Source organism: Pseudonaja textilis, chromosome 1 (genome assembly GCF_049901715.1).
Source record: "Pseudonaja textilis isolate UNSWEBS1 chromosome 1, rPseTex1.2, whole genome shotgun sequence".
NCBI classification, from domain to species: domain Eukaryota; kingdom Metazoa; phylum Chordata; class Lepidosauria; order Squamata; family Elapidae; genus Pseudonaja; species Pseudonaja textilis.
This window is the reverse complement of record NC_141990.1, coordinates 27,298,470-27,325,401: the sequence shown is the minus strand read 5'-3', so window position 1 is coordinate 27,325,401 and position 26,932 is coordinate 27,298,470. Positions and strand designations below refer to the sequence as shown.

Here is a 26,932-nt window from a genome sequence, read left to right as displayed (position 1 = left end):
ATTAAATGAAGCATGGAAGAAGTTCCACAGTTGGATTTTGGGATCTTTGTAGCTAAATGAAAGGACCCATATTGTCTCTTATTGCTTGCTTTTTTCCCCTCATTCTAATATTTTTCCAGTAGAGTAAATGCATGCACATATTTGGAATAAATAATAGTGCCAAAACCGTGGGCTTCCTTGGCTCAGAATGTTTATGTATTCAGTAAAGGGAGAGGGAGAACTCAGTGAACATCCCTGCCCCCTGCTGCATTGACCAGAAGCCCTGAAACAAGCAACATGTCTGAGACTGAGTTGTGGTTTTCGGCTATGGAAAGCAAAGTGGCACAGGAAATTGCTCAAACCAGTTGTTGTTCCCTCTCCTAAATTTTCATGCTCTGTTCCTGGTGGCATGTATCTGGTGGGTGCAAAAGAGGCTTGTTTGGGAAAGTTTTTAAACAGCAGATGGGACAGTTGTGACAAAGAGAACTGGAAAAAAAAAACCGACTACCTCTTTCAAGCAGGAAGAAGATTCCAGCCAAAGACTTTCCTTCTCCAGCTGTAGGAGCACTGATATATCTCCCTTGTAAATGGGAAAAGGGAGTGTTCAGATGTGTTGGATTGGTATCAATTTATTTTACCATGCAATGTCTCTGCTTTGTTGCTGTGGCTCAAAGGAGGGGAATCAACACAAGTTCTTCACATTATGTTTTTCTTAATCACTGCCATGTGGCATTAAGGACAGGCCAAATCCTTGATGTGGGAATGACTATATTTACTTTTTTTTCCCTTCAACACAGGACATTTGTGAATGGCACAGCTGTTGTAGGTCCCACACAGCTACACCACGGTGATAGAATTTTGTGGGGAAACAATCACTTTTTCCGGTAAGCTGCTGATTCCTTTCATTGTCTTCTGAAATTGGTACAGCTTTGAGACACAGGAATTTGGATTGCCTTTGAAACCATTTAATAATTGAAAAGCTGGCTGCAGAGGCTCGACCCTGCCGTATGCATTTGCAGGTCTTGTCCTCTGCTCAAAGTCAAGATAGTTTAGCCTTCTTCAACTATGCAACTGTCAGATATTTTGGAATTACAAGTCCCAAAATCCCTCCAACTAGTAAGATCAGTGGCTATGCTAGCTGGGAATGTCAGGAATTGTATACCCAGTTTCATTGGGTCTTTGTTTCTTTGATGTTATGGTCATAATTTTACAGCAAAATGTTAACTCTTGTATGGTGGCTGAACAATTTTTTAAAAATGTTATATTGTTGCTATACAACCCAGGACTCTTTGGGTTATTGTTTCAGAGATATTTCCTTAACTTCCACTCCCATACCCCTGCATACCCTCCCTGACTCTTGCTGTTGCACCCTTGTATACTCTTCACAATCCTGCATACCTGCCGAGCTGCACAACCTTCCTCACCCACAAAGCACCTCTCATACATTTCCCTGACCCGTTTGCCTCTTGCAAATCCCTATACACCCTTCCCAGGCCTCTCATGCACCTCTTGAGTACTCCCTCTCTCACACTTCCCAAATCCACACGACACGTCTTGTACATCCTATGCACTGTCCCTCGCCTACACTGAGCCTCCCTTGCATCCTCACAGCTCTCTCCGTCTCTCCCCCACCTGGCAGCAATCCCTGCCAGCCTGGGACATCCAACTTCCTGCTGGATTCTAAATTGCTTTTCCTTGTGGGAAACTGGCAGGGAATATTGGAAATGATTATCTCATGACTGTGGTTGACTTATGCGGCCATGCAACAACACCAAATTGGCCCTAACTTTGTCAAGTTTCAATCCCATGGAACAAATGGGTCTCCAGATTTTGGACTCATTCTTAGACCATTTGAGGTATGTTAATTCAAACAAATGTTGTCCTATGATGCACTGTTTGCCCAGTTGAAGATCACAAACAGACAAAAGGAGACTTTTAGTAGTATATGGAAGCTGTGCAGGAGGGGAAGTAAGGCAAAAGAGGGCTCAGTCTTATATCATTTGTGGCTGACCACCTTAGTATCATCTTAATGTTTTAAGGCAATAAAAAAAGTCTGTCATTTGCCTAGCCTAAAATTACAAGGGAACTAGGTTAGGGGGAGATATATGTGTACGTATGTGTGTATCTTATTTAGATTGAGTCCTTGTTTAAACTGAACTTAAAATATTATTGGTATGGCATATCTATATCTCTTGGATTATTTCCATCTCTGTGGTTACAGATAAAAGCCCGAAAATAATAATGATTTTCTTCAGTGTGATTTTATTCCATTTTGGATGTTGAAGTGAAATTATATTCATTTTCTGTATATAAAATGTCTTAATGATATTTGGAGGGTACCCAACTCTCAATTGCTTCTGAATAGCTTATATTAAAAATAAAATAAAAATAAAAAGCATTCCCATGTGTTGGACAAACATGGTCCTTCAAACTGAAAATGTAATGAACAAGGTTCCACAAACTTTAAACTTCGATGAAGAGCAAACTTTTGGGGTCCCAATTTGACTATTGATCCGAAGTATACCAACTTGTAGACAAGCTTACTAAACAGAAAGAAACCATGGGGTCTAAGCTGTCCTTCAGTAAACTGGCCCAATGCCCTGAAAAGCTTATGGGTGAAAAACAGTACTTCAAATTGCATCTGAAGGTATACTGGCAAACTAGTTCAATTCACAGAACAGTGATGTCACATGACATACCAAGGAATGCCCAACACTACCTGTATCACATCTGGATCACCTACAGTTTCTGGGTGGTCTTCAAGAGTAGCTTCTTGTAGAACATATTACAACGGTCCAATATAATCCTTAGAATATTTCAAACTGTTAGTAATTGCCCAAGATATTTTTTTAATTTGGAAATTCCAAACGTCACTTGTTACAGTTAATTAAAATAGAGTACAGCAGAAGGCCCAAATGCAGAAGAAAGTTTTCCTTCAAAGACCTCTAACCAAAATAAATAATTATCTAGAAGACGTAACTTAATATCTGAGCAAAATATATTGATATCCCCTTTCCCACAAATCAATGCAGACATGAGTTTTGTTACAGCAACCTTTTTTGAAATATACATAAGCTATGACAAAAGCTGAGCAGAACCTACGCAAGGAATTTAGCCAGGTCCATGTTCACTGACAGATATCCTCCAGGTGTGTTAGAATGTGGCTTCTAATTTTGCCCAATAATTGATGAAAGGATCTCTGTGGCTCATTAATAGCAGCCTTAATTTTATGTTCTTAATGTAGTGGATACTATTATCTTCTCTCATTGACAAGGCATCTCTGCATCTGTTTTTCAAAATCAAATGAAACCAGTTTTCAAAGGCGGTGCTTCTTAGCATTTTTCTTTTTCTGTTTAAGGCTGAATTTGCCCAAAAAGAAAAAGAAAGTAGAAGCAGAGGATGAAGACAAAGATAGTTCAATGAAAGGAAGCAACAGCTCTGAGCAGCTGGATTTAGATGGAGACAGTTCCAGCGAGGTATCCAGTGAAATCAGCTTCAACTATGAATATGCCCAGATGGAAGTAACCATGAAAGCTCTTGGAGGAAATGGTAAGGAATGTGGATGTTTTGTTTCCACTTTATGGTATGCCATTTTGCACGTGCTTGCAATTCAAGGTTATGTTATGACTGTGAGGTACATTGTATCTTGAACAATAATTTTAATATAGAATAGAATAGAACAGAAAGAATAGAATAGAATTCTTTATTGGCCAAGTGTGATTGGACACACAAGGAATTTGTCTTGGTGCAAATACTCTCAGTGTACATAAAAGAAAAGATACATTCGTCAAGAGTCAAGAATCATAAGGTACAACACTTAATACTAGTCATAGGGTACAATAAGCGATCAAATCATACTAGGAAACAGTCAATATAAATCGTAAGGATACAAGCGACAAAGTTACAGTCATATAGTCACAAGGGGAGGGGATGGGTGATAAGGAGTGATGAGGAGATTAATAATAATAGTAGTGCAGACTTTGTAAATAGTTGGACAGTGTTGAGGGAATTATTTGTTTAGCAGAGTGATGGCGTTCAGGAAAAAACTCCTTGTGTCTAGTTGTTCTGGTGTGCAGTGTTTTTATATATATATAATATATATATATATATATATATATATATAAACACTGCACACCAGAACAACTAGACACAAGGAGTTTTTTCCTGAACGCCATCACTCTGCTAATATATAGGCTAACTCTACCCACTGCCAGGAGTTTGATCCTGAATGGCTGAAGATTGATTCAGCCTTCTATCTTTCCAAAGTCAGTAAAATGAGGACCCGGATTATTGGGGATAATTGCTGACTCTGTAACCGTTTAGGGAGTACTGTAAAGCACTTCAAAGTAGTATATAAATGTAAGTGCTATTGCTATTGCTATATGCAGTGAACATTTGTGATAGCAAGTTATCATGGAAGATAAACAATGGTGGCCAAAGCATTCTGTAGAAACCACAACCATGCCACATGCCTTATGATATCATTGTGCATGTGACACAAAAATTACACAATGTGTGTCATTTGTGATTGAAGGATACAGTTTCTAAGGATTATATCATGGATGTATAAAATAGTAAGAGGCTATATATGAGTTTAGTTTTGATTTGTTTTACAAGACTTGAAACCCTACAAATGTATAATATAAAACATTATTTATATTATCAAGGAAGACTATCATTGTAATACAGTTGAAGAAGAACTTAAAAATATAATTTCACAAATACTAGCTTACAATTGGTTTCATTTGAAAATATCCCAAAAGATTGTCTGAAGAAAGAATGATAACATGCAGTCTTAATAGTTTTTTATACTGATTCCCATTGATCCTCCTAGTATAACCAATTCCATAGTCTAGAAGTTGCAACTCAGTCTGCATATAAGCTTAGTATCCATGGGTTGAAATATTTAGCAAGATTTTGGTGGGGATGGTTTGTTCATGCCTAAAAAGAACAATGCACCATCAAGCCCAAGTTGTTAGACAAGAATCAAATATTGAACTCCATTTGAAAGCTCCATCATACAAGAGAGGAATATACAGTATTTAATTAAATATAATCTTTTCTACCTGTTTCTACACTGGCCTCAATTGTCCCCATCTCTAATGAACTAAACTGCATGTAACTGCTGTTGGTAAGGGGCAAGTATAGTATTAAACAAAGATGTTTTTTTAGTAATTTGGCCCATCATCCTATATTATAGTTTAATAAATTCATATTTAGGTACTGATTCACTTAGCCTACCTGAATTCTTTTTCCATTTGTCCAGAAAATTAAGAGTGATACATAGGTAATAATCATGTTGTTTCCTTGGAAACAAGATAGAAATGGTTTTGCTATGACCTCCTTTCAAGCTTTTGTTGACTCCTCAATTCTGCTACAATCCTGGGCTTTTCGGTTGTTTCCTATCCAAGTAGTAATCATATTCCAATCTGCTTAGGTAAGTTCAATTAAGAGATGCTGCCCACTGAGACAAGGCAGCCAAAATAATAATAATCGGCTCAAAAGGTTATTTGAAAAAAACCTGTTGATTATTTTCCTAAATTAAGAGAGCACAAGCTACGTATTCCATTCCATAATCTAAAAAGCTGACTTTTGAAATTGGAACCATTTTTAAAAGGCCTCTCCTACTAATCTTTCTCCCAGAAAAGATTCATGCTGAAAAAGGAGAGCCCTTGAGTAGCCAAAGTAAACTGTTTAGAGCATTAAAGATAAAAAGCAACAATTTGAATCATGCATGAAAAATAACCAGAACTGAGTGCAAACCATTTAAATGGACATAAAATGGCCTTCACATTATGCCAAGAGTTAACAGCTAGCAGCTTCATTTTGTGCCAAAGGAAACTTCTGGAAACTCTTAAAGGTCAACTTTATACAGTTTGCATTGCGGTAGTCTAATTGTGATTTGACCAAGTGTGGAAGAGTAAATTTACCACCCAGAGTGAAGCAGGCGCTTCTTTTCCCTCATGAAATCAAGAGTTTTGGTGCTGCCTGGGAAAGAGGGTTAAAACAGCAGCCCCACCCACTCCTTAATTGGAAAGTTTATCCCATAAAACAAAAGAGAAAGCCAGCATGTGTGAGTCAAAAAAAAAAAAATCAAAGAAGGTCAAGCCAAAAAGACAGCAAAGAAGCAGGAAAGAGAAACTTCAGCGCAAAGGCAGCAGTTTTCAGGGAGTGAAAGAAAACTGCAATTCTTGAAACTGCAAGACCAAGAAGCAGAACTGAGAAATGCAGAGGAAAACAGACCAGCCAGAATCTGAAAAGCAAAGCAGGCCCATTGCCCGCAGGGACCCAGGTGCAGAGCTCCACAAACCAGCTCCAGAAACAGAGGACTGTGAGTGCTGGGGTGGGGGAGGGGAGAGCAAAGACTATAGAGCAGGGCGTCCAACCTAGGCAAGTTTAAGACCTGTAGACTTTAGGCTGGCTGGGGAATTCTGGGAGTTGAAGTCCATGTGTCTTAAACTTTCAAAGGCTGATGTCATCTCTGCTATAGAGTAATGCAAAGAGTTTTCACATATAAATGCACTAGGTACTGGGATAGGAGATGAAGACCTGAAGGTAAAGAAAACACTTAAAGAGCTAAGAAATAGTTAATTTAGGAAAACATGATGCTAGAAACATGAAAATGGGAAGATAGGCATGGAATTTAGAGATAAAAATAGAACTTTAGCGATTAAATAAGATAGAAATAGTCGTCAACTTGAAAGTAAGGCTGTAGAATTAATAGGGAAATAGAAACAAATGCAGAATTGGAATTAAGGTTAGATGTTAAGGAATAGGAGTTTAATTTTGTATAATGTAATGATTTTTGTGGGGAAAACCAAATGCAGTCTTCGGGTTTGTTAGCTGGACCAGATTAAGAAAAATCCTAACACCAAGATTTGGGTTTCTGTGATATTAGCTTTAGTGCAAACTGATTTAGGTAACTGTTTATCTGAGTAATCTCTGGGAAATTGAGGCAAAGATTGATTTGTATTTCTCTGAGTATACAACTCCTTTAAAAACCAACCTGCCTGTGTAAGATACACAGATTGTGTGGCTCCACACTTAAATTTATTGTAGAGCCATTTGTTCAAGGCCGGGGGTGTGTGTCCAAGCTTGGCAGCTTTAAGACTTGTGGGCTTGACTGGCTGGGGGAATTCTGGGAGTTGAAGTCCATAAGTCTTAAAGTTGCCAAGCTTGGAGTCCCCTGTTCTAGGCTTTTACCTTGTGACATCTTTCTTCCTCTCTGCTTAGATCCAATGCAGTCCATTTTACAAAGTCTAGAGCAACAGCACGAAGAGGAGAAACGGTCAGCACTGGAGCGGCAGCGACTCATGTACGAGCATGAACTAGAACAGCTCCGGAGACGCCTGTCTCCAGAGAAGCAGCATTTCCGCACCATGGACAGGTTTTCCTTCCATTCTCCCAATGCACAGCAACGTTTACGCCAGTGGGCGGAAGAGAGGTGGGTGAAGGGAATGAACTTTGGAGGTCTGGTATTTTTCCCTGTTCTCTTCTTTGGAGAATACTCATCTTGGCATATGTTTGGATTAAGACTATAGATACATTTTATACCTCAGTGAATAAAATAACCTTTTTATTAGCAAAAAGGAAGTTGTTGCGTGCTACTGAATTGCATGTGGTCACTGAATGGAGGCACTTGGGCTATTGGCACAGACTTCTACGAACAAAGGATTTGGGCCTAAGGATGGGATATTGTGTGTATTTCATTTATTGCAGAAAAGGGCTATGAGGTTGATGGAAGTGAATTCCTACACATCAAATGGAGACTCCTAAGTGACACCCAAGAGTGCTGTCCAATAATGGGAAAGTCATGCAGAGATGGCAATGATCGTGTCTTGTGAATATTTATATAAATATACAAATATTATATAAATCGCTATCAAGCAATGCAGGATGACCGTCATTATGATGAGAAAAATTTGCAGAGTCAAGCCATATCATCTAAACTGTGTTGCTATAACTGGAAGGGAAGACTTCCAAACTTACTGGCCAGGAGTTCACATGTTCTAATGGTCAGAAAATGTATCCTTAATTCTAGGTTGCTTCTGTCCTTGATTAGTTTCCATCCAATGCTTCTTGTCCTGCCCTCAAATGCTTTGGAGAATAGTTTGATCCCTTCTTTCTGCAACCCCTTAGATACTGGAACACTGCTATTGTGTTATCTCTAGTCCTTCTTTTCATTGGTGCAAAAATAATTAACTGATTTGCCCCAGAGTAAAACATCCTTATCAATGTGATTATTGCAGTGTGTTTCTAAATATTTTCTTTTAAAGTCCATCCTCCTTTCTCTCTTTCCCTTGTATTGCAATAGAGAAGAGATGCTCAACCACAGTCTAAGGAAACTGAGAGAGCAGATTATGAAGGCCAACCTGTATGTTAGAGAAGCCAACTTCATTGTAGAAGAGATGGACAAAAGGACTGAATACAAGGTTACCCTCCAAATCCCAGCCTCAAGCCTTAATGCAAACAAAAAGGTAAGGCACTTAAGTCTATTCAGACACATACAATATCTTTTCTCCCAAGATATGGCCATCCAGACAAATATTTCATCCTAGGGTTCCAAAGGTGATATTTATAGTAAGCAGAATATAGACATTTTGTTTCTGTTGATCTAATGCAATGTGTATAAAATGGGAGTAGGCACTTGCTAGAGCAGGGCAAAGGGTAGTTCACAGCCAGTTTAAACTAGCAAAACCTGAGCAATTAAATTATTTGTTTAGTTATTGCCATTAAAAACATGCATGTATCTGCTTGCAGTGGCTATTGATGTGTGATTTTACTACTCACAGGCCAGGTTAATGGAACTAGTTAATGTCATGACTTATTAAAATCCTTTTCTGGGTTCACCTATTATACTGAATGATAAATTAACCAAGAAACCACTAAAGTACCAAAACCTTGAACCAAAGTTGAAGAACTTTTGCAAACCAACTGCTAGGATTTTAACTGACCTGGTTGGGCAAGTTCTGTGAATTGCTATGTGACTATGTAACCTGCATGACATTCCTTTTTACTGATATAAGTAAAAAGGCTGCAGACTCACCACTGTTTAAAAAAGGGAGGGGAAGCTCAGATTTCAAGAAAAGAATGTGGGAAATATATCAAGTTCTACGTCCTCAAAACAGACCCTACTGAAATTCAACTAGAGAGGAGAAAATGTTGAAAGAAATTGCAGGATATTATCTCAAATGGAGAGAATGTTTAATTTCACAGTGCATGGGATCATTTGCCTATTTGATGCTCCTATCAGTTATAAAAAAAAAAACCACACAAATCTTATAATAATGAATTGCTGATCCAAGCATCAGTCCAATTTAAATGTTTTATGTTCAATCTGTTATGTTAATTTTCTTAAAAGATTGAAAAATGCCTTTTGAAATGTAAATTTAGCAGTGATCTTTTTGTTATATTCTATTTGTTCAATTTTTATTTTATTTTATTATTTTATTTTCTCCCATCTCAACAACTCTTCTTGAGATTTGTTTTTAAAAAACACTGTGTGTGAGGGGAGAGAATATACCCTCAGGTAAATTTGTCTTGATTTTGAACTGAATATTTATTGTGGTCAATAGAATAGGAATAAATCCAAATAAGATGCTGAATCTTGGTTACAAGGAAAAATGGATCATATTACACAAACTCTGCCAAGTGCAAAAATTTAATATAACTTTCATTGCAGTATAATCTCTACCTTAAGGCCACTGACAAAACATGCCCACTTTAATAACATACTTGGAATGTGGTTAATCAACAAACATTTAATATAAAATTTGGCAGACTTGTCAGTTAATGAAGTTAATTGTGAGGCAATCATTCTGTGATGAGCTCCAATATAAAAATTTCCAAAACAAAAGGCTATATTTGACTATTTCACCTCTTATTACGCACACAAATTTGTGCAGAAGTAAATATTTTTTCTATCTTCTCTGGAAGGTGTCAGAGGATAATACAATAATCAAGCCAAGAAAAATCTTGCCAATCTTGAGTTTACTCAAGTTCTCAAGATAGGCAGGTAACAAAATGATTTTTCATTATTTGCATTGATTGTTCTTTCTTTCTTTCTTTCTTTCTTTCTTTCTTTCTTTCTTTCTTTCTTTCTTTCTTTCTTTCTTTCTTTCCTTCCTTCCTTCCTTCCTTCCTTCCTTCCTTCCTTCCTTCCTTCCTTCCTTCCTTCCCTCCCTCCTTCCTTCCTTCCCTCTATCTTTCTTTCCTTCCCTCTTTTCTTCCCTCCCTCTGCCCTCCCTTCCTTCCTTCCTTCCTTTCCTTCCTTTCCTTCCTCCATCTCTCCCCCCCTCCTTGCATTTCTTCTTCCTTCTGGGTGTTTTGTAGCGGGGTGCAATACTTAGTGAGCCAGCCATTCAGGTGAGACGAAAAGGGAAAGGCAAACAAATCTGGTCCCTGGAGAAACTGGAGAACCGGTTGGTAGATATGCGAGACCTCTATCAAGAATGGAAAGACTGCGAAGAAGACAACCTGGTATGTGAAGAGATTTGGGGACAAACCTTTTCTAAATTGGTAAAACATGATTGATCAGCTTAGTTTTCTCTATATGTGTTGTATTGCTCATATTTTCCTCAACTAACATAGCTAACAGCCTTGGAAATTTGAGTCAGTTTTGGCTCTTGGAGACTGCCTGGACAAGTTTTCTTGGCAAGATTTCAGAAGTGGTTTGCCATTGTCTGTTTCCTAGGACTGAGAGAGAGGGTTTGTCTGGCCCCAAGTCACCCAGCTTTGTCCCTGAGGTGGGACTAGAATTCACAATCTCCCAGTTTCTAGCCTGATTCCCTAATCACTACACCAAACTGGATCCCAACAGCCTTGGATAACATTAAATTAAACTCAGCACTCATAGAAGGTACATGATGAGACCCGGAGATAAAGGAACATGTATCCATGTATGTGATCCTTGGAGAAAATTCTTCTTTTCCTGCTATTATTTTTAAATTAAGTATGGGCTGAAAATCCTTAAAATATTTTTTTTTTTGCCCCAAAGTTGGGCGGGATAGCAATAGCAGACTTATATACCACTTTACAGTGCCTTACAGCCCTCTCTAAGCATATTGCCCTTAACAATCTGGGTCAGCCTCTTGCCCCAATAATCTGGGTCCTCATTTTACCCACCTCAGAAAGATGGAAGGCTGAGTCTACCTTGAGCCTGGTGAGATTTGAACTGCTAAATTGCAGGCAGCCGGCAGGCAGCCGAAGTAGTCTGCAATACTACATTCTTAACTACTGCGCCACCGTGGCTCATGCTGATACTAAGAGAACAAATAAAAAGATCCTTTAGCTTTTGTATTGCTGGGAAGAAGAAGACTTGAAAACTGAGAAAGCCTAGATTATTTTTTGTTCTCCTGTGTTGTTGGGCACAATGTTTAAATCCCAGTTATACCCTGAGAATGATGCTGCACCTTGGCACTAGGCTTCTTTGAAGGTGAGAAAATGTCAAAGGTTCCTATAGGCTTGAACATCACTCTGTCCTTTAAGAGTGGCCATCCACTTACCTGCCCAGCCATCTCATACATGCATTAAACACGGTCAACCCAACCAGTGAGAAAATGAACATGATGTTGAGAGGAGAAGGATCAGGTTCACCACAGCATTTTTACTTATCTTTCATGTGACATGTTCAGTTTGCAAAGGAAATATTTATCTGTGGCTTTTATTGTACAAAGTGGATCATGATCCTAAATCATACCGTGATTTTTATTTTATGAGAGTCTGTATGGTTTTTCATAATTAATTGCTGTATCTTTGAAGTTCCAAAAATAATTACATAGACTGAACCAAAATAATGTTTATCTGTGGCTTTTAAATAGGGCCATTAGAAGTTTGAACTCTTTTCTTTTAACTAGGTAATTCTGCGGTGCTCCCATGAACTCTTGTCTTTAAATATATTTCAGTTATAACAATACAGTAACACAATAAAACAAGCCTTAAAGGAAATAACCCAGAACCCTTCTTTTCTTCCTCTGTTTTCCTTCTTTTCTCCATGGTCTACTGAGCAAAGTGAAAGGAGGTGCAGTGAATATTTTTTTTTCCTGGTCTGGTAACTTTTCAAGCTCTCAGGTAGAATTTTTTCCCCTTCACTCAAGCAAGGCACCTGTATTTTGCACAGGTCAGAAAGAGCGCTGAGAAAATACGGACCCCTTACATCCTGGAAATAAACTGTTTCAACTCCTCCCCTCGGGACGCTGCTACCAGGCATTGCCTGCCAAAACAACTAGGACACAGGGACAGTATTATCCTCATGCCCTCACTCTGCTGAACTCCCAAGTTTCACAGTACTATCTATTGTCTATTTATCCGTGTTGTATGGCTGTAGTATTACTATCCTTCTTATCTTCCTTACTAGCCCCATTTACTGGTGTTATGATGAAGATGATGATTGCTCCGTTGCTTTGCATGTATACTGAGAGCTTTTGCACCGGAGACAAGTTCCTTATGTGTCTAATCACACTTGGTCAAAAAAAGTATTTTGGTCTATTCTTATACATACCTACAGTCCTCTCTGAATGGATTCATAACCTTCTTTCCTAAAATAGCTACAGCGAACTACTTCTGGGTTGTAAATAGAATCTGGGTTGTGATTAGAATCTGGGTTGTGATTGGGCTAAGACAAAAACAAATCACATGCAATGTAGGCAGCTACTTTTGGTATGTCTTCCTGTGCAATGCTCACAGGTGATTAAATCAGCCTTTTCAACATGCTGTCCTTCCAGAATTCCCCTCTAGCATGGTCTTTACTCTGGAAGGCTTAACATTGTGGAAGGCTGGATTAAACCATATTAGAGACACCCATGTTAAGCTGACTGAAAATGAACTGCTAAGAAAGAGAACGGGTCTTTCTCTTAAGATGTCTGTTACAAGGGAGAATATGATTCCCCTTGCCAAATTGAACTTCTGTCATAAGAGGATCTAATCATCATAGACGTTGGTTGTTCATTCTTTTTTCCCTTCTATTCAACTCAAGGTTATGAGGTCTTATTTTCGGCGAGCAGATCCTTTTTATGATGAGCAAAAGAACCACAGCCTCATTGGAGTTGCCAATGTCTTCCTTGAGTGTCTCTTTTATGACGTGAAGCTGCAATACGCTGTGCCCATCATCAATCAGAAAGGAGAGGTATCTTTCTGCATAGTCAATTCTTAATCATTATCTAGTCACATAATTACTCAGTTATTTAAGAATCACAGCTCTGTGCACAATTACTATTGATTCTCTGTCTTTTGACATAGATGCCTGGAATATAGGCAGTTGCATTTAATTGATCCTTAGTTCTTCCTAATTTTCTTGACCCTGAGTTTGTCTTGGAAGGAATTGATTTGATAATCATGTGAACTGTAGAAGCAGGCATGACAAAGCTGATTTTTGAATTTGGGATAAGCCCTTATTCTCTACACAGATTTCCTATAGGACCCATGTTTGACCAGTGTACAAGAAAACCAGAACTAGTTCTCATTAAACTGATAAACCTGTTTCTGAGCCATACCATTCCTACAGCAGGTAGAAATGGAGATGAAGGAATAATCATCTCCAAAACTACTTCACATATAGAATTCAGCACATTAATCTCATTGTTTAGGTTTATACTGAGAAGCTTTCATTTTTGTGATATTTTTTCTTTGGTTTAGTTTATTTTTATGTGGAGAGAGAAAGATTGCAAAATTGTCATTAAAGAACCTGCTGAGAGTCTCCCACTCTTTTTTGGTACTGGATACAGACTAGGCAACAATCCTTCTGGTTTTTTTTTGGAACTCTATCCCCTCCCCCTTTCCCCAAAGTACCTGCAGATCCCACTCTTGACAAAGAAGAGGGAGTCAACCCTCCAAAGCACCTAAGGGCAGGACAAGAAGTAATGGATGGAAACTTATCAAAGAGAGGCCCAACGTAGAACTAAGGAGAAATGTCCTGACAGTTAGACCAATTAATAACCAGTGGAACAACTTGCCTCTAGAAGTTATGAATGCTGCAACACTGGAAGTTTTAAAGGAGAGATTGGACAACCATTTGTCTGAAATGGTATAGGGTTTCCTCTCTGAGCAGGGGGTTGGACTAGAAGACCTCCAAGGTCCCTTCCAACCCTGTTATTCTGTTATTCCATTGTGCCTTTGGCCAGAATGAGTGAGGGACCCATGATGATTTTTAATATGAATGTTACTGTATTAAGGGAGGTTTGCTTTAATTGTATTGTTATTGCTCTGTTGAGTGAGGCAGTTAGAAATGCTTTTAAAACAAACTTCTCCTAAGCTTAATACTCCTTTTGGGCAAACCTCCCTTGAAGGACAATCTCTCTCGACATCTCTGATATTATCACTGAGCTCTATGATCCTTCAAGTTGAAATACAAGAAAGAAGAGATTACTCTTCCCAGTTTATTAACATTTGCTTCTCCACTGGACTTTCAGAGAGGATTAATCCCTTGATAATTGTCTGTTCTTGGAATATATACAACATGAATATTTGCATTACTTTGTTGGTGCCACATCTCCCAGCTCAGGGCATAAGAAGCTACATGCAGAACGGCATAACCATTTTTTTACTTTTAATTTCTTGGATAAGATAAATGCATGATAGAGTGATTTTCCCCTTGCATGAAACAATCACTTCAAAACATAATACTGCAATAGGCATCCCAATAAATCATTTCAAATCCAGTGCAGGGCAACAGCTCAGATAAATACATAGCAACAAAATTTATCAGGGCTAAAAAGAGCTTGCAGCCCCAGAATTTAAAGTAGATTACAGACATTAAATTATAGATCTTAAAAAGCCCAAGAGAAAAATGAAAATTGAAGGCCAGTATTTCCCGAGGCAGAACAGTGGAAAACTTTTGAATCCCTCTGAAAAATCTGTACTGCTGTTTGGGGCAGTGGGGTTTCATGGGAGTTTTGCTAATGAATATTTTATTTCCAATAATGTAGTTTTATTGCTTCCAAGAACCTTACCCCTCCTTCTCTGTGGGATTTGTGCCTTATCAGATAGCAGGTCGCCTGCATGTTGAAGTGGTACGTGTGAGCGGAGACATCGGGGAGAGAATTGCAGGAGGCGATGACAGTTTGGAGGGCTGCTTTGAGAATGATCTCCAGGAACACAAGTTAGTGTGCATGGTGAGTTCTCTGAAAGACCACACCTGGAGTACTGCATCCAGTTTTGGTCACCACACTATAAAAAAGATGTTGAGACTCTAGAAAAAGTACAGAGAAGAACAAGCAGGATGATTAGGGGACTGGAGGCTAAAACATATGAAGAACGGTTGCAGGAACTGGGCATGGCGAGTCTAGTGAAGAGAAGGACCAGGGGAGGCATGATAGCAGTGTTTCGATATTTGAGGGGCTGCCACAGAGAGGAGGGGCTGCCAAACTATCTTCTAAAGCACCCGAAGGCCAGACAAGGAATAATGGATGGAAACTGGACAAGGAGAGATTCAACCTGTAAATAAGGAGAAACTTTCTGACAGTGAGAACAATCTACCAATGGAACAGAAGTTGCCCTCGGAAGTTGTGGGAGCTTCATCACTGGAAGCTTTCAAGAAGAGACTGGACTGCCATCTGTCAGAAATGGTGTAGGATCTACTTGGGCGGGGGGTTTGACTAGATGACCTACAAGGTCCCTTCCAACTCTGTTAATCTGTATCTGTTCTGAAATGGTATAAGGTTTACTGCCTGAGCAGGGGGTTGGACTAGAAGACCTCCAAGGTCCCTTGCAACTCAGTGATTCTATCCTATCCTATCCTCTATCCTATCCTATCCCATTCCCATTCCCATTCCATTCCTAATTTTGCTTTTCCAAAACAAAACAGTTGGACGAAGAAAAGCCTGCTTGTCCTGAACTGTGTGCTCTTTGGATTATAATTTTAATTATAGTTATTGTGGAGAGCCGGTTTGGTGTAATGGTTAAGGCATTAGGCAACAAACCGAATTAAGGCCCTGAGTTCTAGTCCAGCTGTGAAGTCAGCTGTGTGATTTTGGACCAATCCCCCACTCAGTCCTAGGAAGCCATTTCTGAAACCTTGCCAAGAAAACTATAGTTGACTGGAGTCCACTCTGACTTAAAAAAAGGCTGTTGTGACTGCTGGGTGTGCTGGCTAGAATTGATGCATGTTGTACAATATGTTGGAAGGGCAGCAACTGGAGGAAATGTGGCCTTAGTTATTTTTATGTATAACTAGAGCTGTGAGCCAAAGTAATCTGTCAAGGTTGATCACTATTGTGTGTGCCTAACTACCCCCATTTGAATGTACTCATGTACTCATTTTATTGTGGAAGTTTTGTTTAAACCAAGAGTTTGGTAGCTTAAGGTGCATAACTTTTACTGTTTTTTTTTCAATGGTCACAAAGACAAATATGTCAGTTGCATTGGAGCAATACAATTTGTATTGGAGCAAAGTCGTATCTTCAAATCTAGTCTTCTGGTTTAGTTTCTGTTTTATAGTGAAACACCCTTTGAGATAGCAGGCCTGTTCCTATGCTGACCTCTGGTGGAGATGTTTATTTCAAGGCATAATTTAAGACAGATTTTAGTTAAATACTGTCTATTATGGAAGCTTCTGATTTTATAAGGTAGACATTAGCCTTGAACAAACTAACTATGCTACATTTTGTGTTGAACTGTTATTTTGTTGTCAAGATCTTTATTGAATTATAAAGTATTATAAAATACCAAAAAAGTAAATAGAAAAGCAGTGGGGGAAAGGAAAAAAGTGAGGAAAGATAAGAAAAAAGAAAGAAAAAGAGGCATTGACTTCCAACTCTCTCTGTTGCAGTAAAATATAAAGCATTAACATCAAATCACAACTTTTTGCTTTTTCATAATAATATGAACAAGCCATTTCTATAAAGATATATTGAACTTTTATTGTGAATGCACCCTATTCATTATTTATTGTAGTGACCTCTGTATGTGTTTTATGTGCCTCTTTTAATCCCCCAGATTAAAATTCTTCAAGCTACTGGTTTGCCTCAGCATCTCTCCAATTTTGTGTTCTGCAAGTATTCTTTCTGGGACCAGCTGGAACCTGTGGTGGTTGCCCCTGAAATGGATCCTTTTTTGTCTCCCGTCAGCAAGGAGCCACAGTGCATGGTTGTCTTTGACCATTGCAATGTAATTGTTTTTGTTGCTATCTCAGAGTTACCACTTTAATTTCATGATTAAAGTGCTTGCCAGGATGGGTGGGCAAAATTTTTTCTTTCTAGTCTAATTCTGGTATGATGCTATGCTATAATGCAGAGGTCTCCAAACTTGGCAACTTTAAGACTTGTGGACTTCAACTCCCAGGATTGTTGACAAGTTTGGGGACCCCTGCTGTAATGTTTATATGTATGTGGGGGAGGGGGGAACAGAGGTATGGTGTTAATATATATTACATATTACAATATAGACTATGACTGACCTAAAAATCATTATGGATTGTTCAACGAATCATGGTTTTAAAAATTCTGACTCGGTATTTCATAGGATATGTATGTGTCTCATTTTAAGCTTGAAATTCTGCTAGTAGTAATAAAATGGGAATGCTTGGCAGCTCATTCTTTGAAAGAAACAAACCAGATACTTAGCATAACATCCAAATGAAAGATACCGATTTTTTGCACCTAAATAATTTATTGTATTCATAAGCCAGTTCTAAACCGACTGTTAGCTTATGAATCTTGTCATGTACAGTCATAAAGAATTGTACTCCTGCATGTCACATTCTTTCATTGGTACTGTTTATATTTACCTGTAACCAGGATTGAAAATATGGTTTCAATAAGCACGTACCTAATGACTGAATATCAGGATTCCTGGCCTTAAAGTGGCATTGCTCCAAATCTCTCTCTTTTTTCTAGCATTTATTAGGCTGAACGTTATATATATATGCTCTACCTATTTATTTAGAATATTTCTAGGATGTCACATAATTGGAATTCTCTGGATCACTTCCATTAGGAGTTAAAACAATAATTAATTTTTTTTTAAAAAACTATAACTAGTGGCAGAAATTTTTAAAACTCAGAAATCAGAAAATATCCTTATTTTTTTATCATATATAGGTAGAACTTTGAAACTCTAGAAATTTAAAGTTATCAGGTTCTTGAAGAGCTGTGAAAATTCTTTAAAAACTTCTATGTGAAAAATCTCAATAAGCCTGAAATAAAGGGGAAAATGATTGTTCACTGAAAAGAATATAAAGTAGGCTGGGCTTCTATAGGAAAAAAGCTTTTTATAACCAAGATTTCAGCATTGGAAGAAATGCCGTTTTCCTTAGTAGACACCCTCTGAATTTCATTTTATGATTCTACAAAAGACTAAAGTCCAGGGAGAAAATGAGAGAGGGTGCGACTCTTCAGATAAGAAAGTCCCAACCGTTTAGAGCTTTAGAAACCAAAACCAGCATTTTTCATTGCATCTTGGAACAAACTAGAAACAATAGGAAAGACAGCACAGTAAGGTAATACAATTGTCCCAGTTAACAAACGTCTAGCCCTGGGAAACATGTCGATCTGGCTTACTGTGTCTTATTTGCTGAGCTACAGTGTTTTCCAAGGATCATTTTTCTTCTGGGGACTCTTAAAAGTAAAAAGGCTATTCTGAAAAAGCCTATCTCAAACCCTCAGATCTCAATCATTTTTTTTTTCAAACATTTTTTCCACAACAGTTTTCTAATATAAGCAAGTCCTTCAAGCCTCTTTCATACAGTCTAAAGCAGGGGTATCAAACTCAAGGCCTGCAGGCCGGATCTGCCCCATGGGGTGCTTAGAACTGGTCCGCAAGGGCTGCCATGGAAACAGCAAAGGACCGGCCCACAATGCCTCTGGCAGCGAAAATGGAGCTCACGTGCAGCCCTCCCGAGCTCCGTTTTTGCTGGCAGCAGGTTGCAGGAGGCCATCCCAGCCAAAAACAGAAACTGTGAGCCCGTTTTCACTGGCAGAGCACTAGAGCCACCACAGGTGCTGTTGACACAAGTGATGTCAAGCTGGCCATGGCCCCCCTAGCCACGCCCCCCCCCCGTTCCACTGAGGTCAAACACAACCCTGATGGGCCCTCAATGAAATCAAGTTTGACACCCCTGATCTAAAGCATTCATACCATGCCATTAAAATTGAAATCAATCCTTACAATGACTTATAAATTTGAAATATTCTGATTTTTTATTTTAAAAAGCCCTTAGTTAAACAAAAAAATAGAAAAGCAATACAAAGTATTATAAAACAAATTATAATTCCTTTTTTCCAGCACTTTTTAAATGCTGTTCATATCCCTTTAAAAACAGTTTATATTAATGTCAGCACCCAAGTAGTCCCGTTCTTAATGTTGACCAACTATATCTCAGCTGCTTCTGGCACTGATCATAAAACCCAGCGGATTCAGATTGTTGAAAGCGACTCTTGATGTGATTTAGGCGGTTCCCTTTCTGTGTGTAACGTTGCATTCTCCACCACACCATCTTGAAGACAGCAGGTTCAGGAAAGCTAATTTAGTAGATAGAAATGTTTTTAAAGAGTTTCTCATAACTCAATACTATTCAAATCATAACAAGAATTCAGCATAGCAACCCTACATTATTATTGCCTTTGTATTGCAAATGGGCAATGCTGATATACTAGTTGAAACTGATAAAAACAGTATCTATGCATATTGAAAGCTCCAAATTGTAAGAGAAAGTATATTATCAAGAAATACATATACATACATACATACATACATACATACATATATTGTGTGTGTATATTATTCTTGATAATATATTTTCTAACAACTTGGAGCTTTCAATATGCATATATAATTTTTCCAAAAGACTGCTGGTTAATTGCCTGTCGAAGCTGTACAATCAGGCAACATCACATTGAAGAGAGAAATGAATTCATCATAATGAAAAGCAATAATAAATCTCCAAAAGTAGGACAGCAAATTCCATCCATTAATTTTGCTATGTTTCCCCCTGTGGTTTGCTTCAGGATTCCAAGCATAAAGCTTTCTAAATTGCTCTCTGGATCCTTCTGGTACTCCATTTATCATAGTGATTTAAGCTTTCTGTAAAAGTTGCAGATCTCAGCTGTTGACTGTTCCAGTTCAGGTATCCTGTTGGGACTAATGTATGTTAACATGTTTGCTCCCTTATTTTAGCGTCTATATGTTGCAATAGTTGGGAAGGAAGGGAACGATGCATTATTATTTTAATCCTTTTCTGACCAGGAATTCTCTGTCAATATCACTGAAGATTTTATGGAATATCTTTCTGATGGTGCCCTAGCTATTGAAGTATACGGGCACAAGCACTGTGATTCTCGCAAAATCCCAGCACTGTGGGATTTAGGAATAATTCAAGCCAAAACAAGAAGCCTCCGAGACAGGTAAAAGAGATGGCACTTAGCTGATGAACGCATTTAAAATTTGTGAGGAAGAACAGTGTAGAAGTTAGAGGAGAAGATTTACAAGCAAAATATGAGTTATTGTGCACTTTCTTCTGATCTTCCAATCTATTCCCAAAGGCCACTGGGGGTGGAGGCATTACTACCTTCTCTCCTTCTTGTTTGCATTCTGCCACAACTCTTCCCCCTACTCTTTAATCATTGGCTTTCTAAAATCTCAAGATTCTATTATAACTATATTAGGAATGGAGTAGTTTTCAATTCAATTCAATAAGTCGCTCTTTTCAAAATGTAAATGCCAATGTTGGCAAAATTTGATACTCTAAGTAACTTGGGCATAACCACAAGGGAAACTTAAATGTGTTTTCCCAACTGAAGTGAAGCTGCACTGAAACTATTTCCCTTTTTAGTGTTTCTTTCACATGCATGCACACATATGCTCCCTTTCTTTCTTTCTTTCTTTCTTTCTTTCTTTCTTTCTTTCTTTCTTATATACACTCCCTCTTCCTCTCTTTCACACATACATCCTTATACTTGCAAACATCTCTTCTCTTGGTGTATAGTTTCCAAAGCAAAGTAAAATCTTTGAACACTTTTCCAAAGGGCATAGTGTTTCATTTGTCTTAAAAATTGTGCTTGGTAGGTGGAGTGAGGTCACTCGCAAAGTGGAGCTATGGGTTCAGATTCTGGAACTCAATGAGAATGGAGAATACTGTCCAGTAGAAGTAACTCCAGCAAAGGATGTACATTCAGGTGGCATTTTTCAGCTCAAGCAGGTAAGATGGTAAAGACCATCAATAATGTCAATAGTTGTTACTTTGCCTCTCTTTTTAGAGAAGTGGTTGATCTGACTACATAAACACTATGAATCTGGCTTTTGTCAAATGATGTTCAGGCTACTCAGTTCTTCCTGTGGTAGCATGAACAAACATACAGTGGGCTACTTAGCATCACATTTTTCCTTCCCATTATTTGCTCTGCTGTTCTAAACACCTCTAAGGGAGGCCAAGCTTGTTCACATTACAGAATTCTTCCCCTTGATATACTGTAGAAAAATCTCAAATTCCTTGGACATCCCTTAACTGGATTTTGAACATTTTAATTTGGACTTCTCGTCCCAAGCAACAAAGTACGTTGTTTCCAAGACTAGAAAATGTATGTAATTTATATAATTTGCATGATTATAGCATTAATGTTCTACATTTATTTTATTTATTTATTTTGTCAAACAATTATTAGATAACAGGTATAAGTATAAACATGGTTATAAATACATGAAATGGATACATATAAGAAAAAAAGAAACAAAAAAGAAACTATAGGACAGGGACGGTAGGCACGTTTTGGTGCGTTTATGCACTCCCCCTACAGACCTCTTAGGAAAGGGGTGAAGTCAATAGTAGACAGTCTAATGTTGAAGATTTTGGGGTTTGGGGAACATCTCTTCAATTAATTTGTGTAATGGATGCAAATGAAGTAATTTAACGTATATTTTAAATTAATGACTATCCCTTCTACCATCTGAGGTTTTAGTTAGTTTTCTATAGAAAAGACTCTGTGGACTGAAGAAGACTTCTCCCTAGGTGAATCTGACCAGCTAAGCTTTTAGATGCATTTGCACAAAATAGAAATCTTAGCATCAACCTTCAATAAGATTAGCATTGGGCAAGTTAAGTCCAATTGGATACTTCTGCTTCAGTATATGAACAGAAGATGAATTAATTCAGTTACTAGGTTATGCATATTATGTGAAAGCAGCCAATGTTAGAATTCATTCCTTTGATCAGTTGCCATTAATCACATGCACGTGAATGAATAAGCATATGTGAACGAAGAAGACAAGTTGCTCCAAACCATGTTACCATTGCTCTATCTGTACTTTCTAAAGCCTACACCAGGGGTCCCCAAACTTGACAACTTTAAGACTTGTAGAGTTGAAGTCCACGAGTCTTAAAGTTGTCAACTTTGGAGACCTCTGGCCTACACCAGTAGTTACAGAGCAGTTCTAGTATAGCTTTCCCCATCCTAGAACCTTCCAGTTGTTTGGCATCTGCTACTTGCAGCAGTCCCTCCCCATTCCAATTCTGCAAGTTGCAGTCCCGACACACTGCAAACACTCACCTAGTAAATGGAACGTTTTTCATGCTCAGCTTTCAGGAATAGTGTGTGAGTGTTTTGTTTCGCAGACTTAGGATAAGCTCTTAGTCGAGGATTTAGCTCGACAGTTTACCACCAAGTTTACATAGAGTAAAGGCCTAGGTTGCAGTGGTGCCCCAACAAACTCAGATAACTGTGTTGAAAAAAGACCTTTAGTGGAGATCTTGGAAAGTGATGCTAGTCAAAATTAAGGAATGCTAGAATGGTAGAGTAATTGTCTGATTATCATGCTAAGGCAGTTTTATAATTTTGTGATTTTAGTGTTTTATGATTATAAAACTGCCTTAGCATGATAGTCTTAATGCAGACAGTGTTTTCGATTTGCTGTTCTCTCTCCCCCTGAGCAATTTGGAATGAGAGGGCAAATGGTTTGATTAATCAATTTATCAATTTGAACGATCAAGATGCTGAGACTTCCTGACCACTTCTTGCCAGCAGAGGTCGCCCTTACTCCTTGGTCTTCCTATACTACTTTTTATAATATTTTCTCTGGATGTGCAGGGACAGTCACACCGAATCCAAGTGGAAGTGAAATCTGTGCAAGAATCAGGAACATTGCCTCTCGTGGAAGAATCCATCGTATCTGTAGCAGTGGGCTGTGTGCAGATCAGAAATATCAAGTCACCAAAAAGTCATGAGAATTATCAGGTAGAAGATTCTTATTACTGCATACCAAAGCAGTTAAGTGTGTTCGTGCATATGTGTCAAATCCACTCACAAAAAAATGTCCATCTGTAAATCATTGGCAGGGAACTTTTCTCTGCTTCAGCTTCGGGAATGAGTGGGTCATTCTGAATTATTTAGACAAATAAGCTTACTGCATTTCTATATCTCCGCTGCGATTTAACTTACAGAACTGCCATGCAGAATGGAATGGTGCATTAGAACCCACTTTCTTGAGCTCATTAGAGTTTTGATATGTGCTGAGTCACATGCATCTGTGTGAGACAGGGAGCAGTACTGTTTGAAAGCTGGAGGTTGAATGTTAACACTGTCAGTGAATGGTGTTCTCTACACCTGCTTTCAGAAAGACAATAATGTACATGTGTATATGTATTTTGAATGTAGAGAACAAGTTTTGGGTGTTTACCAATTGGCTGGAGCAGAGGACTTCCCATTGATCAAGCAATCACTATGGCCATGAAGCATCCTTTTTGTATATGTTTGTGTGTCTTTGAGTCAGCATTGGACAAGTCCCTGTGGTTTTCTTGGCAAGATTTCAAAAGTGATTTGACATTGCCTCCTTCCTAGAGCTAAGACAGGGTCACTGTGCTGGCTTTTTGCTTAAGGCAGGACCTTCTGGTTTCTAGAGTCTTAAGCACTACATCAAACGAACTCAGAGTATCCATTTACTAGAAGGCAAATAGATGAGATTTCCTCCATCCATCTCCTTGGCTGCACAGGATGCAAGAGTCCTCGGTGCAGACGTTTCACTACCAAACTAGGTAACATCATCAGTGCTCATGGTTTATTGGTGCATACAATGCGTTCCATAACTCAAGTTAGCCTCTTATCATTTTCCTGAGCAAGAAGGCAGAATTCTTAACAAAGCATCAGGCTGCAGCCAGCCACAATTTTTGAGGCCTGCTAGCATTCAGAACTTGAACAAAAATACTTCATTTAGTCCTATATAATGCTTAAAATAGAATAACAGAGTTGGAAGGGACCTTGGAGATCTTCTAGCCCACCCCCCTGCTCAGAGAGGAAACCCTATATCATTTCAGACAAATGGTGATCCAGTCTCTTCTTAAAAACTTCCAATGTTGGAGCATTCACAACTTCTGGAGGCATTTGTTCCACTGATTAATTGTTCTAACTGTCAGGAAATTTCTTCTTAGTTCTAGGTTGCTTCTCTCCTTAGTTTTATTAGTTAGATTAGTTCCCATCCATTGCTTCTTGTCCTGCCCTCAGGTGGTTTGGAGAATAGATTACTCTCTTGTCTTTGTGGCAACCCCTGAGATATTGGAACATTGCTATCATGTCGCCCCTAATCCTTCTTTTCATTAAACTTTAAGAGAAACAACTTGTGATAATTTTTTACATACTCTAATAGCTATTTTAAAGAGCTGCTGGAACATTTTTGTCCCAGAATTGCAGCACTATTCTATCTTTTTCCCCCAATAACAATTGGTTCAAAAATAAACTATAAATGGGAGTGTTCCTCTACCATATGGACCCATTAACTGAGAGTCTTTCCTTGTACATAATATATACATGTTTAATATAAATTTGGCTGCCAAAATTTTGGAATTTATGTGACTGCATGGTCTTTACATAGGAGGAAGATGATGACATGGACAGCTATCAGGTAAATATGTTGTGATTAGTTTCTTCTTTGAATTATTTAGCTTTTTTCACTAGAAAAATAACAATATCTAATCAACATTATATTCTACCCTTGATTCAATATTATATTTTCTAAACAAAAGTTATTATTGTTATGGTCATTAATCAAATAAGATAATTTTAATTTAATTTTAAAAAAACATGGTAAGAATAAAATAAGTCTGGGCATAGTACTGAAACAGCATTGGTTACACTTGTGGACTACTTTGGAAGATTTATGATGGGGATAGAGCTTTGGATAGTGAGATAGGAAGCATATACATTTAATAAATAATTATAAATTTAATAAATACATAAAATGTATCTTGTCAGTTGGATTCTTGATTTCTGGTCAGTTTTCAAACCATCAGTCATTGTATCCTTCTCAACTGGCTCAGAGGATTGGGAAGGAATGGCACAAAATAAAGTTTCCTTCACTGGCCTGTTCCAGATATTGGGGAGTGCAGTCTGGCCCTAGACCCCCCTCCGGCAGGGCTCTAAATTCTCTTCATTACTGTTTAACATTAACATGAAGCTGCTGGGCAAGGTCATTCAGTGACATCCAGATACATATATTATCAGTTCACTGATGATGGTAAAGGTTCCCCTCGCACATATGTGCTAGTCGTTTCCGGCTCTAGGGGGCGGTGCTCATCTCCGTTACAAAGCCAGAGAGCCAGTGCTGTCCGAAAATGTCTCTGTGGTCATGTGGCCAGCATAACTAAATTCCAAAGGCGCATGGAACTCTGTTACCTTCCCACCAAAGTGGTCCCTATTTTTCTACTTGCATTTTTACATGCGTTCGAATTGCTAGGTTGGCAGAAGCTGGGACAGGTAACGGGACAAAAAAAATCACTGATGATACCCTGATGTGTATCTTAATTCTGGGCCAATCAAGCATTGTCTCAGTGTTAGTAGATTGCGGGAGTCTGGAGGGAGATAGTAAAACTTAATCTCAACTATACAAAACAAGTGGATATGGATTTGGACGATTTCAGTTGTTAGAATTAGTTCAGGTTGCATTACCCCTAGTAGAACTGAAGAGCAATTTGGGAGTTCTAGACTCCTGGTTCATGCTGGAAGAACCACCATGGTGAGGAAGATCTTTGCATTACCGTAATCCCTCTTGGGTATCAATTGTACTCATTCCTGGATTGGGAGACCCTCCACAGTAATTTGTATCCTACTTATCTGTTGCTTGGACTATGGTTACAAAATCATGTTGAAATTCATTTGAAGAACACTTGGAAACTGTGGCTGGTCCAGAATGAGGCAGTACAAGTAGTTGTAGGCATATGGCATTCCGCTCATGTTCCACTGCTATTGCACAAGCTGCATTGGTTACCTATGGCCTTACAAGTGCAACTAAGGGTATCTTTAGCACATTGCTTTTTTTTTTTTGGCTTTACTTTCAGTGGCTGTTTAATTGTCCTGAGAGCTAAGTTTCAAAACATTTTGCATGCATAGATTCAAACATCCACATTCAGAAGCAAACTGTTACTTCTGAATGTTTTGTTTTGTTATTTTTTTAAATGTCATTTCTCCACAGGACAGAGATCTAGAAAGGCTGCGCAGGAAATGGTTAAATGCTCTTACAAAACGCCAAGAGTATCTAGATCAACAACTGCAGAAACTTGTGGGAAAGCCTGGTAAGCATAAGTAGTTTATTATTTTCCATTGCAACTGCTGCCAAAGTTGTTGAGAAGCTAAGAAACTTGAAACATGTTCAGGGCATCCTCAGCTGCATGGAAAGTCATTCTTGCACTCAGTCTCCTATAAGTACATAGAATAACTCCAAACCTATCTGCTCAACACAAGGTGATATAGGACTGAAAGAGCGGGATACATGCATATAAGGATAGAAGAGGCCACAATGGAACTACCAGGCATGGCATCTTCTGTCTATACCTGTATGTATTTCAGAAGAATATACAAATCAGTATTAAAACAACTATTGAAGAGTATTTTTAAAAAAATCCTCCCAAGAAACCTTATGTCATCATTCCGAGTAATGAACTCCGGGAAATCAGAACTCTGACACTTTGTTCAGGTTAGCTCTGAATTATTCCTGCGCTTAGGGATACTTATAAGAATGAGATTTCCCCAGCCCCCTTTGTCTC

The 26,932-nt window shown here is 38.4% G+C and overlaps 1 protein-coding gene across 4 annotated transcripts in view; it reads left to right on the top strand.

The window, feature by feature from the left end:
• KIF13B (kinesin family member 13B) overlaps nt 1-26,932 on the top strand; it is a 142,528-nt gene that overhangs the window by 76,150 nt on the left and 39,446 nt on the right. For all 4 annotated transcript variants that reach the window (XM_026715918.2, XM_087929880.1, XM_087929888.1 and 1 more), the window contains 13 exons: nt 777-863; nt 3,338-3,528; nt 7,213-7,423; nt 8,294-8,456; nt 10,312-10,458; nt 12,953-13,102; nt 14,958-15,086; nt 16,909-17,079; nt 20,155-20,312; nt 20,974-21,106; nt 22,989-23,135; nt 24,766-24,795; nt 26,362-26,461. In XM_026715918.2, the coding sequence (XP_026571703.1) occupies nt 777-863; nt 3,338-3,528; nt 7,213-7,423; nt 8,294-8,456; nt 10,312-10,458; nt 12,953-13,102; nt 14,958-15,086; nt 16,909-17,079; nt 20,155-20,312; nt 20,974-21,106; nt 22,989-23,135; nt 24,766-24,795; nt 26,362-26,461 (1,817 nt within the window). The remainder of the gene's footprint in view (nt 1-776; nt 864-3,337; nt 3,529-7,212; nt 7,424-8,293; nt 8,457-10,311; nt 10,459-12,952; nt 13,103-14,957; nt 15,087-16,908; nt 17,080-20,154; nt 20,313-20,973; nt 21,107-22,988; nt 23,136-24,765; nt 24,796-26,361; nt 26,462-26,932) is intronic.